This window comes from Pogonomyrmex barbatus, unplaced genomic scaffold, assembly GCF_055798465.1.
Source record: "Pogonomyrmex barbatus isolate J1 unplaced genomic scaffold, ASM5579846v1 scaffold9, whole genome shotgun sequence".
Lineage (NCBI taxonomy): Eukaryota > Metazoa > Arthropoda > Insecta > Hymenoptera > Formicidae > Pogonomyrmex > Pogonomyrmex barbatus.
The window spans coordinates 718812-731150 of record NW_028297193.1 but is presented as its reverse complement, the minus strand read 5'-3'; the positions used below and the strand labels follow the sequence as shown (position 1 = coordinate 731150).

General features: G+C 36.2%; 2 protein-coding genes across 5 annotated transcripts; one reads left to right on the top strand and one right to left on the bottom strand.

Moving 5' to 3' along the window:
- The first annotated feature begins 499 nt into the window (after window positions 1-499).
- On the top strand, window positions 500-6389 carry LOC105428923 (solute carrier organic anion transporter family member 1A5). The gene is made up of 10 exons (XM_011641531.2): window positions 500-915; window positions 1289-1581; window positions 1934-2143; window positions 2343-2601; window positions 2706-2847; window positions 3015-3306; window positions 3524-3713; window positions 3874-4132; window positions 4341-4776; window positions 4904-6389. The coding sequence occupies exons 2-10, from the start codon at window positions 1317-1319 to the stop codon at window positions 5857-5859; spliced, it is 3009 nt and encodes a 1002-aa protein (XP_011639833.2). The 5' UTR covers window positions 500-915; window positions 1289-1316; the 3' UTR covers window positions 5860-6389.
- A 101-nt stretch (window positions 6390-6490) lies between these two features.
- Oatp58Dc (Organic anion transporting polypeptide 58Dc) lies at window positions 6491-12046 on the bottom strand. Of its 4 annotated transcripts, none has more exons than XM_089084435.1 (8): window positions 11771-12046; window positions 10682-11407; window positions 9977-10086; window positions 9038-9480; window positions 8209-8884; window positions 7616-8000; window positions 7272-7373; window positions 6491-7189 (listed from the first exon to the last, which is right to left on the bottom strand). In XM_089084435.1, exons 2-8 carry the CDS (start codon window positions 11013-11015, stop codon window positions 7068-7070), a joined length of 2172 nt encoding a protein of 723 aa, XP_088940561.1. In that variant the 5' UTR covers window positions 11016-11407; window positions 11771-12046; the 3' UTR covers window positions 6491-7067. The 4 variants fall into 4 exon arrangements, with proteins under 4 accessions (XP_088940561.1, XP_088940559.1, XP_088940560.1 ...); XM_089084433.1 differs by having other exon boundaries at window positions 10682-11392; XM_089084434.1 differs by having other exon boundaries at window positions 10682-11313.
- Between the last annotated feature and the right edge of the window lie 293 nt (window positions 12047-12339).

Genomic DNA, 12339 nt, shown 5'->3' with positions numbered 1-12339 from the left:
GCTTAAGGCTGCTAACTCCTTTCCCGGCGTTAGAGAGAGCTGGCTACGCCTCGCCGGCATCCTCGTAATTGGACCTCTCGCGATTCGATTCGCGCTCACATGCAAACGAATACATTCTTAAAATCGTTTAAAATCTTCAATTTAGTAAGAATGATCCAAGTGAAAAAACAAAATATTTCTTATCATCAAGCTTTTCTGCTAATTTGATACATTTTATTTATTTTTATGCATGTGTATTATTTACTTATACACTTAATCTAAACATTGTAAATTCAAAAACATATACATCGAATTTTTTTACATAATTTCTATAAAATTTTAAGAAATATATATATATTATTATTAGACTGCGATCGATTGCGTTACATTAATAATAATGATGCATTCAAGAAATTAACAAATATAATCTTTGTTGGGGAAAAATTCTCAAATTGATATTTAAGCATGAGCAAGGGTCAATATAAATTTAAGTATAACAAACTGTTGTGTTTAATTCAAACTTCAATTGTTGAATAATGAACACTGTATGACGATTACTCTTTTTTATACTCATATGAATAGCAGCGAGCCAATGTACACCTCCACGCGATATGTCGGTAATGTTATCCCCATCGTGGCACGTATTACACTCTAACTTTATCGGAAGATATCTCGGCGGCATATCTGTAAAAAGATAACGCGCGTATTCATCGTCGAATAGTGCCGCGCCTGTGCGCCCACGTTGAACGCTTTACTCTTTCTTTTTCGTAACGAGAAAGGTGAAAAGACGGAAAACGAGCCTCCCAAGGGGTGAAATTTTACGCGAGATGTGGTCATCATGTGACCTTACTTCGGAAGTGAATTATTATTAGCAGATAAAAGATAAGACGGACCGTATTATCGGAAAGTGTGAAGTCAAAACTAGTCTAAATCAACGTAAGTAAATGCTTGTTAAATGTATGTTATCTTACAATGATCTTGATTCTTTAAATAATTATCATAAATGTATGTTACTCGATTATAGTAAAAGTTCGCGTTTGATATTGCAAATATTTATAAAGTTTTTATAATTCTAGTAATGCAATGACTCATGATGACACATGATGACTGATATCAGAGATGTCACTGCTACAGTTTTTTTTTTATGACTTTGATTTCATATGTGATGATCCAAAATAGATTAAAAAAATTTAAGTTGTAGTAACAGAACATTTTTTTCTATGTATATAAAATACAGAATATGTAAATAAATAAAAACACCATATCTTTACGTGAGTAATGAAATTTTAACGTTTGATCTCGTTTAAAGGGCTTAAGGTTTAAATCCCTTCAGAAACATGACGATTCGTTTTCCGGAAGTAATAAGAAGTGGATCGGAGATGGAAGACGGTTTGTCAGGACCTGCCAATCCAATACCTAGTCAATCGATCGATTGCGGATGCGGACAAATGCAATGTCCAAAATTGGCAAAATTTGCAACTCGAAAACTCTTTGTGGGATTAATTTGTTGGGTTGGTGTAGTGCAAGCTGCGTCGTACGCTTATTTTCAGGTGACAGGCTCCACGATAGCTAGAAGATTTCAAATCGATCCTTACATAATGGGTGTGTAAATAATATAAAAAAATATTTAATTAAAAGATTTCTTAAAAAAATAATATATTTTTAGTTATAACATATTGTAAAGCATATTTTAACATAAGTTGTTTTCTTAAGTGTTATTAAATCTTTAATAATTAATTATGTTGTATTATATTTTACAAGTTATTTGTGAAAAAGTTTGCATCAGCAACTTTTCCTACCAAGATTATTTTGATAACAAAAAATATTTTGAAAATTTACTTATTTATTCATTTTGAAATTTAAATAATTTACTTGAAATTATCTAAATTGATCTAAGATACTTTTAATATGAAAACTTAATACATATTGTCTTAAAAAAATTTATCTTTTTCAGATTGGGTTCTTGTTGTGGCAGAAATAACACCTACTATTTTTGGATTAATAGTAGCATATTGGGGCGACAGAATACATAGAGCTTCATGGATAGGAGCTTTAACTCTTTTACAAAGCTTTTCATATTTTATTCTGATAATACCTCACTTGACACATCAGGTTCATGTGATCGAAGAAACGCCAAATGTCACTCACATGTCATTATATGCGGGTTAGTGCGCTAAACGTAAAATAAAAACTTTAAAACAAAATAATTTTAATATATCATGATATTATTATACATTAAAATTACATAAATCGTACATAAAAGTACATAAATCGTGTTATTATTTGATTTTATTTGTTAAAGAAGAAAAATAATTTCTTTTATGTAATTTCTTTTATATAAAAATATATTTTAAATTTCACAGATGACAGTCCCGAATTATGTAGTCTCGGAATATTGAGCGTAATCAAAGAAGAAGACGAGCCCTGTTATTTTACTATGATTATCTTTATTATAGTACTAATCATAAGTGGGATGGCAAATATTGCGTACTTTGCGCTTGGGATTTCTTATTTGGACGATAATACAAAGAAAAAACATATAACTGCATTTATTGGTGTAATTATCGCTGTAAAAGTCGTTGGAATTCTTCTTGGATACTTCTTAGGTTGGGGATGTCTTCGGTAAATATATTTTACTATATTATAATTATTACATTATTTTCAAAAGTTTGATACATTACGAATATACATACAATTATTTTTAAATTTATTGCTTTGCGTCCTAGGATAGACGCGAATGATTTCAGTGTTATAAAATCATATCAGGATCAAATTGGTGCCTGGTGGCTTGGATTTCCAATTCTCTCTATATTATTGATGGTCCCTGCCTTGTTGCTGTCATGGTTCCCCAGAAGATTGCCCTCAGAAGTATAACAGAATTTAACATGAATTTTAGGATTAATTAGAATCATATAAAAGTTGTACGATCCAACTAATGCAAAAATTATAAATTAATATAAATTACCTTTCTTTATTATATTATACTTAAAAAAACGATTTTTTTAACTTAACTTTATTAACTTACTTTGTTTTAGGTTGTTGAACAAGCCGCAGCTTCACTTCTGGATCGAACTGCGTTACGTAACCGAGCACCCAACACAATGACCAATCAAAAAGCCGGTAGTCCCGATTTTTGTCCGTCATTATGGAGATTAATTACTAACAAGATTTTAATATGCAACATTCTAGCGACGGTATTTGGTGCTACAGCGCTTTTAAATTTTGTAACGCATGAAGATATTTTCATAGAGTCCAGATTTCACATACCTCGACCGACCGGAATGCTTCGAGGATTTAGCGATCCTTTGTCATCCAGACTAGTCACTAGTAAGACAACTAATGTCTCTATCAAGTATATTAATAAAAGAAAGAAGAAAAGAATGAGAAATTACAATGATATTAAATATCTTTAAAGCACTGCTATAAAATAGTTATTAGAAGTAATTTTAAAAAATAAAAAAACTAAAATTTATTCTCTTTCTAATTAACGTTCTATGAGAAATAAAATTCTATAAGATAAAATACTTACGTTTCTGTATTCTAGTTATCGTGAGACCTATTCTGATTGGATTGATCATAATCATCAGTGGCTTAGTATTGGCCAAGGTAAAGCCTCGAGCGAGACATATTGTTGGTTACAGTTTCATTATCGTGCTTTTGACTGTAGCAATTATTATCTCTTTAATTTTTACCACTTGCGAAAAGCCATCTATCGTCGGTTTAGAAAAAGGCTAGTAAGTATGGCAGTACTTAGAAATAACTCATTTTCGAATAACAAAAATATAATATAAGATAAAGAGACAAGATTGCATTTTATCTTACCATATTCTTTAGTACAATTTTGCGGTAATCGCACAGTCGCAAATCTAAACTTATTAATTAATACTTTTGTAGTAGCGGATTATTGAAATACTGCAATAAAAATTGTCGCTGCTCGAAGGACTCCGATTTCCGACCTGTTTGCGAAAGCTCGGGAAAGTTCGTATACTATAGTCCTTGTTATGCCGGTTGCGATGCAATCATTTACGTCGATAACGTGAAGATCTACAGCGGTTGCAGTTGCGTGGAGGATATGACAGGATGGGGAAATGATCAAGCGAAAGATGGCCCTTGCAATTCGACTAAATGCCAGGCTGGCTGGATATATTTTCAGGTAATTGCATTTTGTGTTTTTTGATCTTAAAGAAAGTTGAGATTATAATTATTTAATTAAAATTGTAACATTATATTATATTATATTATTATATTATTATATTATAATTATATTTTATATTATATTAATTTTTTTAATCTAACAAAATATCTTAATCAATTGCAGATGAAAAGTCTTTTTTTTTTGTTTTTTGTTTTTTGTTTTTCAGTTTGGATCTTTGTTGGCATACGCGTTAGTCGCTTCCACTTTTGTAGGAGATTTATTGATCAACATAAGATCCGTCTACAAACAAGACAAAGCTATTAGCATAGGTTTTTGGATGACGTGGATTGCACTGTGTGTTTATGTGCCTGGCAAAATTCTTTATGAATATGTCTCGCGTGAGGCGTGTCAATATTGGGGCAATCAAAAAGAAATTTGTCATTTATACGATACCGAAAAGCTCGGAAATTATCTGTGTTATTTGACAATACTATTCTTATCAATTTGTCTCTTGTTCAAAATTATGCTTTGGTTTTTCTGCAAGAATTTACAACTATACGAAGAAAGAATTGAAAATAAAGACCAAGAAAACGGCGCGCTACGAAGATTGATCGAACGAGCAACAACTGAAAGAGAGCAACCGGAAGCATCGAACAACAATAGTAAATATTCTTTCCAAAAGATAAATTTCCAAATTTATTTTTTCCGTAAAAAAATTAGAATTCTTTTTTAAAAAATAATAAGATAAGTTTTTTTTCTGAATCAATTAAAATACAATAATATTTGCAGATGATATAAGACACGTAGAAGCGATTGTTGAGCCAGAATCAAGGACACTACCGGAGGTAGCAATAGCGGAAGAAAATCCACCGAGGGAAGAAGAAAGTACTCAGAAAAGTGCACCTATGAAATACGGCCCGTTAGGCTCAGGCAATCGTAGAACAGATTCGACTCCTCCGACAAAACATAATTCGCAATCGACAATCCGAAATCTTGACTCCGAAGATGAGCTAGACAGTTCGAGTGACGAGAGTAAAAAACAATCGAGTCCACAAGTTGCTTACACGCCGTTGAACATCGACTCTGATGTCGAGAGTGATCTCAGCAGCGTTGGGCCTAGGTCACGAAAACGTATATCAAGTAAAGATTACGATCAAACAATTCAGGACGAGAAGGATCGCCCTTCATCCAGAAATGCGTCTCTAAAACGTCGATTTCCAAATCCCGATCATTACGAGGATCCACAAAGGGGCAGAAATTCCAAATTCAAAAATCCGAATAGTTATCAGGACACCTCCTTGAATACAAGTAGCTCCAAGTTCGCGAGGAAGGGTCAAGAGAGCGACGTGCCCAAAGGCGACTTCAATGAAGTTGGCATACCGATAGTGGATCCGTTTCCGGACGGGAAGGGCAACTCGGGCAGTACCAACACGGCCCACTTGAAGGACGTGAAGTCGTTGATCGATCGATACGAGCAGAATGCGAGTCAGGAAACTTTAGACGAAGATCGGTTATCGGTGAAGTCAACAGAGGATACGAGAACTCGATCGGAGAACAAGATGGGTATACCTTTGGTAGCTATGGTTCCTGGTAGGTCATCCTCTCGAGGACAATCCTCTTCAGGTTTTAGCAGCTTGCCAGATATACAAGACAAGAATCTTGATACACGCTTGGAAAGACTTGGGACTCCCAGTCCGAAAAATGTCGCTAAAGATAACAAAGTAACGCGTCAAACCGATCTTTGAAAATCATGATCGCTCTTACGACACGCCTAAACGATGCGTAGTTTGATGGAGGAACGAGTAAACATTAATAGAACAGAAGCGTTATCACGATAAATTTATATCAGCGAGTGATAAGAGACTGTAGCAAATTTTAACTATAAAAGTATATCTATAAAAGTACTATCTCTGACACCTGTCGCGTTGAAGATATAAAATACCAAACTCCCGATTTAACTTCTCCCGATTTAACTCTTCTTTGATAGACGAACAATAAAATTTAATGAACATGATTTTTTTTTTTCATTATGCATTGTAATTTTGAGTTTCTCCAATTATCATGCAAAATTGATACTCTGATAATAGATATTTTATTAGATCCGTGAATTCTCTAAATATTTCTAATAAAGGATAATCGGCTAATAAAATGTTTATTATATTTAATGGCATATTTTCATGTTTATAGTTATCCTTTGTAAAATGTGTATAATCATGATATCCATTATAATCTTTTTCATATTTATTGTACAATTAAAACCTATCATATATCCGAATTTGGTGAATTATTTCATTTATCTGTCTGCTAGTAATGACTTTGTGTGTTGTTTTATAGTACCAACTTATATATAGATTAAAATTCCTTCTAACGCATTAATAACAGCGAATACATCATCATTTTATTTCATTATGAGTGGATAAATTATTGTTTTTTACTAATTCAAGGTATAACCATTATATGTACAATTATTTAACTTTATGGATAGTCCACGGTAGCATGTGAATCATTGTTTTTAGCTTTCACAACGATGTATAGGAAGCATATGTATACATTATACATGCTGATTTGGCGTCCATTATTTTTCGTTCAAATATGAGTCCGAAATAAAGCGAATATTTATACCGTACGTACGATGAATTCTCTCATTACATTAGTGTTTGTAATAAAAATAATTAATTAAAGTAAATTAAAATAGTAAAATAATTAATAAAAGATCAGTGATCACGCTCTTCTCTCGCGAACACCATGGGTGATCTACCAACAGTCGGTTCTATCTAGGTTACTACGAGCTTTAAATAGCTAAGGAGGTGCTTAAGGTACTTGTAAAGTCTTTATTTGTCGGTTCTCGTTCGCTTCGCGTTCGTCGTTCGATCCTTCTTCCGAAGACTTCCGATCGAAGTCTCTCCCTGCGCAACGTCGAAAGTGGAGTTGAATCTTGATCATTAATTATTCTTTAAAGCGTCTCACCAGGCTCCTCGGCTATATCTTCTAATTCGATTTCTTCATCAAAGATCTTCACGTCTTTGACAAAATACCAAACGCCCACGTCGAATAGTGTACCGATCGTTACGAAGCCTAAAATAATTAAAGAATTATAATACTCGAGCAATAATAATTGCGCTTCTTCACTGTAATATAAATTTTGTAAGATACTCACTGGCTGCGGTAAAATTCAGCAAATACCTCAATGCCTCACCGTTATACAACCAGCAATTCCCTGTCCCCGAACAAGTTTTACCCCAAACAAGACAGGTTTTATCTAAAAAAATAATATATAAGTTAATCTTTAAATAAAAACGTGTAATTAAGTAAACGTCTGAATGCAAATATTTATACATATTCAATAATAATGTAAACTAACAAAGATATGATACGCTATCGAAAAAAATAAATAAAGCTATCAAGTGCATTATTTTATTTGATAATAAAATGTTAACCTGTCTCTGTTAATGTCAGTCATTAACTGTGAAATATTAATTGTGAAATTTTTTTATCACTAACCTAATATAAATCCAAATAAAATAGGCGATGGTATGAAGGCGAAAAGGCTCATTATCATTAACCCGAAGCCCATGGCTACCGCCTTGTCCTTTTCATCGACGCATCTTACGGAAACTAAGAAATTCGATGCTCTTCCCGTTGCGCCGCTAAACTTGAGAAGACACACTACCGCCAAAAAGATATAGAACTTCTGCATACAATCTACCGGACATGAACCCGGAATAGCCGTTCCCAAAATCTCCACGGTGGGTTCGGTCGTTTCCAACGGGACTTCGGTAGAGAATGGATAGGACGTAATGTTAGCGAATGGATGCGCCAGGGACCGAGCCAATTTCGATTTTACGCAACTGCAGTCTGTATAGACTTTGCTGCCGTTATTGTAAAGCTAAGAAAAAAAAAAATGAGATACGATTACATTTAATAAAAATTATAAAGATATATCTTTAAATGTAGTAATAATTTAAAAACGTTTCGACAAAAATTTTCCATTTTTTTTTTTTTTTTTAAAGAAATTTTCTGTTCTTTACTCGATCGGTTCTTTTTCCTGAGGCAAGAGTATCTTTTGATAAAGATTGCAAAATGTAATATCAAACCTTCATGCTGCGACAGCCAGCGTGACATGCAGATATAAATGTTTGTCCGTGCTCAGAGCACACAGGATTATAGGTGACGTAGTCGCAATGACACTGTTCGTTGCAAGGTAGTTGCGTTTTCAAAACACCGTTCGGCTGAATAGCAATCTGATTGTCGTTTGCCGAGCAACCGAGAAAAGCGTAAGAGATCATTCCTAGTATTGACATAACGCCAATCATGACGTTCCACGCCGCCAGGTATCTAGCTTTCGGCTTATACTTAGAGATGATCAAGCCGGACAGCAGAATCCCAAAGGCACTGAATACCAAGCCGACCGTACCGGTGATTAACGACGAGACGGACGCCGATTGCTTGTACTGGGTCTCAATATACTTGGGCATGAAAATCCAGTAGGGCATGTAGCCCATAAAGTAAAATACTGTCGCCAGATTGTTGCACATCAAAGTCGTGTTCGTCAGCAGGCGCTTAAACGTTTTAAACATGTCCGAGATCGATGCCGGTAGCTCCGATTCTTGCTCGCCCTTGATACTCGCGGCAGATTTGTTGCGTTCCAGAGCTAGGACTTTGCGAGCGGCCGCTCTTGGCAGAGTCTTCGGGAAGAGAGCGATCACGCTTGCGAAAATGAAAAGGAGGATGGCCAGAATAATCCATCCTAGCCACCAAGCGCCTAACCACCTTCATCAAATGTAATTGATGTAAATTTTTCAAAGTATTTATATATATATATATATATATAAATATAATACCATAATTTATTTGATAAATAATCTGTCAGTCTATTTATACTAAATCATCATTAATGAACAATTACGCCAGTCCTATACATACCTTGGGTCTTGCATCGTGATAGTGGGAGATAAGGTAGGGCTGATGTAGAACTTCAAGGAGAATGAGGCCAGTCCGTATCCAATGGCGGGTCCCAGCATTCGTAGAAAGTACGAGAAACTGATCAGTGCCGGTGTTTTCGATTTCTGTATATTATCGTCCATGTACGATACACCGAGGGTGTAATAAAGAGAACCACCCACTCCGGACACTAGCTGGGCTATAAAGAGGATCACCTGCGGCGCAAAGTTCCCCTCTTCCATCTCGCAATCCGGTCCGCGAGTTTCTTTGCCCAAACAGAGAAATTTCCGATGTTTGTCAGGAATTTCGCTTGTGTTCGGTGTACCTTGCGGTTTTGCCCCGTATTCTTTGGTCAGAGACAGGGCGTCCTCGCCAGGCCCGTAGAGAAAATGCGGTAGCATCGTAAGACAACAGAAAAGTACAACCTGATGAGATAAATAACGGAACATTACTTTATTACTTTATTTGAAGAGTAATTTACGTTCGCGCGAGCGGTTTTTAAGATATCTACAACCCTTTTTGTTAATTTCAAATCTTATCTATCCATTATTTTTCATTGTTATATTTCATAATTTATCATATTTTAAATATCGCAATTGTCGCGCTCAATTATCTGCGCTCGACGTCCCGAGCATTCCGCAAGCGCCTCTTTACTATTCGAAGAATGGAACGCTTAGCTAAATACACGACGAGAGTACGATGGCAAGAGGCATGAATGAGCGTAGCTACGATTCTAACGCTTCCTAATTTAATTAAGAACCGACCAATCGGTGAGTTATGACGTCTACCGGCTCATTCTTCGGGGCGTGTGCCTGACAGCTGATTTCGTTTCTTGCTGACGCGAAAGTACGGGGTTGCGAATAATATGCGATGCACATCGCGCAAACATCGATATTCGAGAATGCATGTGGTAAAACTTACGGTGTAAATACCGAAAGCGATCCATCGAGGCCTGTGACCCTTTCCTGCGTAATACGAGAGGGCGACAGATACGAAAAGCTGCGAGATGTCGTTACCCACTGTGATGAGACCTGCATAGGAAGAAAGCACATATATGTGACATAAATGGTGACAAAACAATTCATTTAATGTCTGTTTATTTACTGCCCGTTATGCGAACGCTAATTATTATTACGCGTTGTTTTTAAAACTTTACATTTGATTGCAGCCAGCTGTTTGGACGGGACAATACTTTAAAACTTTAAAACTAAACTATATAATTACGAAATATTTTTTTTATCATATTATATGAAATATCATTTATCATAGCATATTAAATTATCAATAAAAAATATTTATACAACACTGGTAAAATTTTGATAAAATTAATGAGGATATGATGCTAAGATGTTTACTGAAACGAATTATATTAACATCATCGAGTGATATTCCGAATAAATAATTCCAATTTGAAATTTCACTAAAAAAAAAAAACCAATTTTATTTATTCTTCTATTTGCTCATAAATCGTTCAATTTTTTTTTTTTTATAAGAAAACGTTGAGATGCAGAAAGTAGAAATGCATGTAGAAATGCAAAAATTTGTCAATCTTTCCAATATTTATGAATCGCATCTATCTCTGCCATAATACAATGCATATATTTACATTTAAAAATAATTGAATACCTGTCGTTTTCGAGGGTATTTTAAATCTCTTCTCTATGGTGGTGATGGTACCATTGAAATAGGCGTAACTGGCGGAAAATATGCAGCCGAGCACACCATAGAGAAATACGTATGCCTTCTTGTTGGCGAATTTTTGCAAAGTTGGACCTTTAAGGCACCATATGCCACACGAGGTGTCATCGGTGATCGGCAGCTCCTTGAAGACATCATCGAGGGCTCTGGTCGGCGTCGTGGGTGACGACGGCGTCGCGGGTGGTGTCGTCGGCACCTGTAGCAGCTTCAGGTTCTCCGGCCCGTTCTTTTCATGGTTCGAATTGCTCGAGTTGTTCTTCATCTTCGCCTCGACCTAGTCGTCGCGACTGGCAAACGCGCCTAACACCAGCGGCTTCGAGTGAATTCAGTGACCTCAATCGCGGGTCGCACGGTACCGATGTGACTTGATCGTCCTCGCGGCTCTTGGCATCGCTTTTTCGTCCGGTCCAGACTCGCCCCCGCGCTCACTCGCGGAATCTAATCTTCTTCCTCTCGCACTGTTCCTCGTGTCCCGTCACTTTATCACGCGGTCACGTGTTCTCCATGTTTCAACCTGGTCGCGCCCGAACAACACCTACGCCAGGAGATCCGGGGGTTGACTGCAATTGTTACGCGTGCAGCTCGATGATTTATACCACGGAGATATTTCGCCAATGTCGATGGAAAGAGTTAATTGAACTAAAGATAATACGTCTGTACAACCAGTTTCTGACATTGAATCGGCGCCAGACAATATTATCGGATTGTGAGTATTGAAACAATTTTATCGGAATAATATTTGTTAAATATTAACATTGTTAAATAATAAGAATGTGCAAAGATGTGACTATGCTGCGAGTATATTTCGAATATACAAATCATCGAAATTTTCGTTAAATGACAAAATGTTATAATAAATTTTTGATCATGTAGAACGGTTTTGAGAAATTGAGAATCTATATTTCTGTGTACAAAACTAAATAAATGTTATAAATTTAAATTTAAAAAATTAACATAATGAATGATCGATGATATCGCGAGTGAGATGCAAAAGATTCACGAACTGCGGCCACCTACCGCTGATGCAGGATGGACCCGGGGTTAGTTCGAACGATCGATTGCGATCGCCGTATAACCGGAGTATCGGATATACAACTCGGCGGAGATCTCTTTTAAAAAAAGAACCGTCGATCGATTATCGATCGCTCTGCAGCCGCGAGTCAACGTAATTTCTCAAAATATATATAGATTCGCGTCTGAAAACGAGCGATATTCTTCCGCAACTGAAGCGCCTAAACGCAACAGAGAGCAGGCCGTGTTCTATGTCTACTGAGGATCCCCACCTTCCGCCCCCAAGGAGCCGATCGTACGAGAGAGAGCCACGAGATCTCCTTACACATACCTACGGTCTACCGTGTCGTTATCAAGCGGGTAAATTCTGTCTCTTGCAATCAGCCTATTCCCTCATCCCCTCCTTCCTATCGCTCTCTCTCTCTCTCTCTTTTTCGTTCTGATTATTTCTCTCTTCTTTCCCCCCCTCCCCTCCTCCTTCCCTCCTCTTATAACTAGAAACTAGCTATCTTGGTTATTCGTGAATGTCGTCGACTCGATCCGTCGCGATCTATCCGATAAATTACACCTGTATG

Excerpts from the sequence above, each read along its gene's own strand:
- LOC105428923 (XM_011641531.2), top strand. The coding sequence starts at position 1,317 with ATGACGATTCGTTTTCCGGAAGTAATAAGAAGTGGATCGGAGATGGAA. Across the intron at positions 2,848-3,014 it reads CCAGAAGATTGCCCTCAGAA|GTTGTTGAACAAGCCGCAGC; the intron begins GTATAACAGAAT and ends ACTTTGTTTTAG. Across the intron at positions 4,133-4,340 it reads CTGGCTGGATATATTTTCAG|TTTGGATCTTTGTTGGCATA; the intron begins GTAATTGCATTT and ends TTTGTTTTTCAG.
- Oatp58Dc (XM_089084435.1), bottom strand. The coding sequence starts at position 11,015 with ATGAAGAACAACTCGAGCAATTCGAACCATGAAAAGAACGGGCCGGAG. Across the intron at positions 10,087-10,681 it reads AATACCCTCGAAAACGACAG|GTCTCATCACAGTGGGTAAC; the intron begins GTATTCAATTAT and ends CTTCCTATGCAG. Across the intron at positions 7,190-7,271 it reads GCTGAATTTTACCGCAGCCA|GCTTCGTAACGATCGGTACA; the intron begins GTGAGTATCTTA and ends TAATTATTTTAG.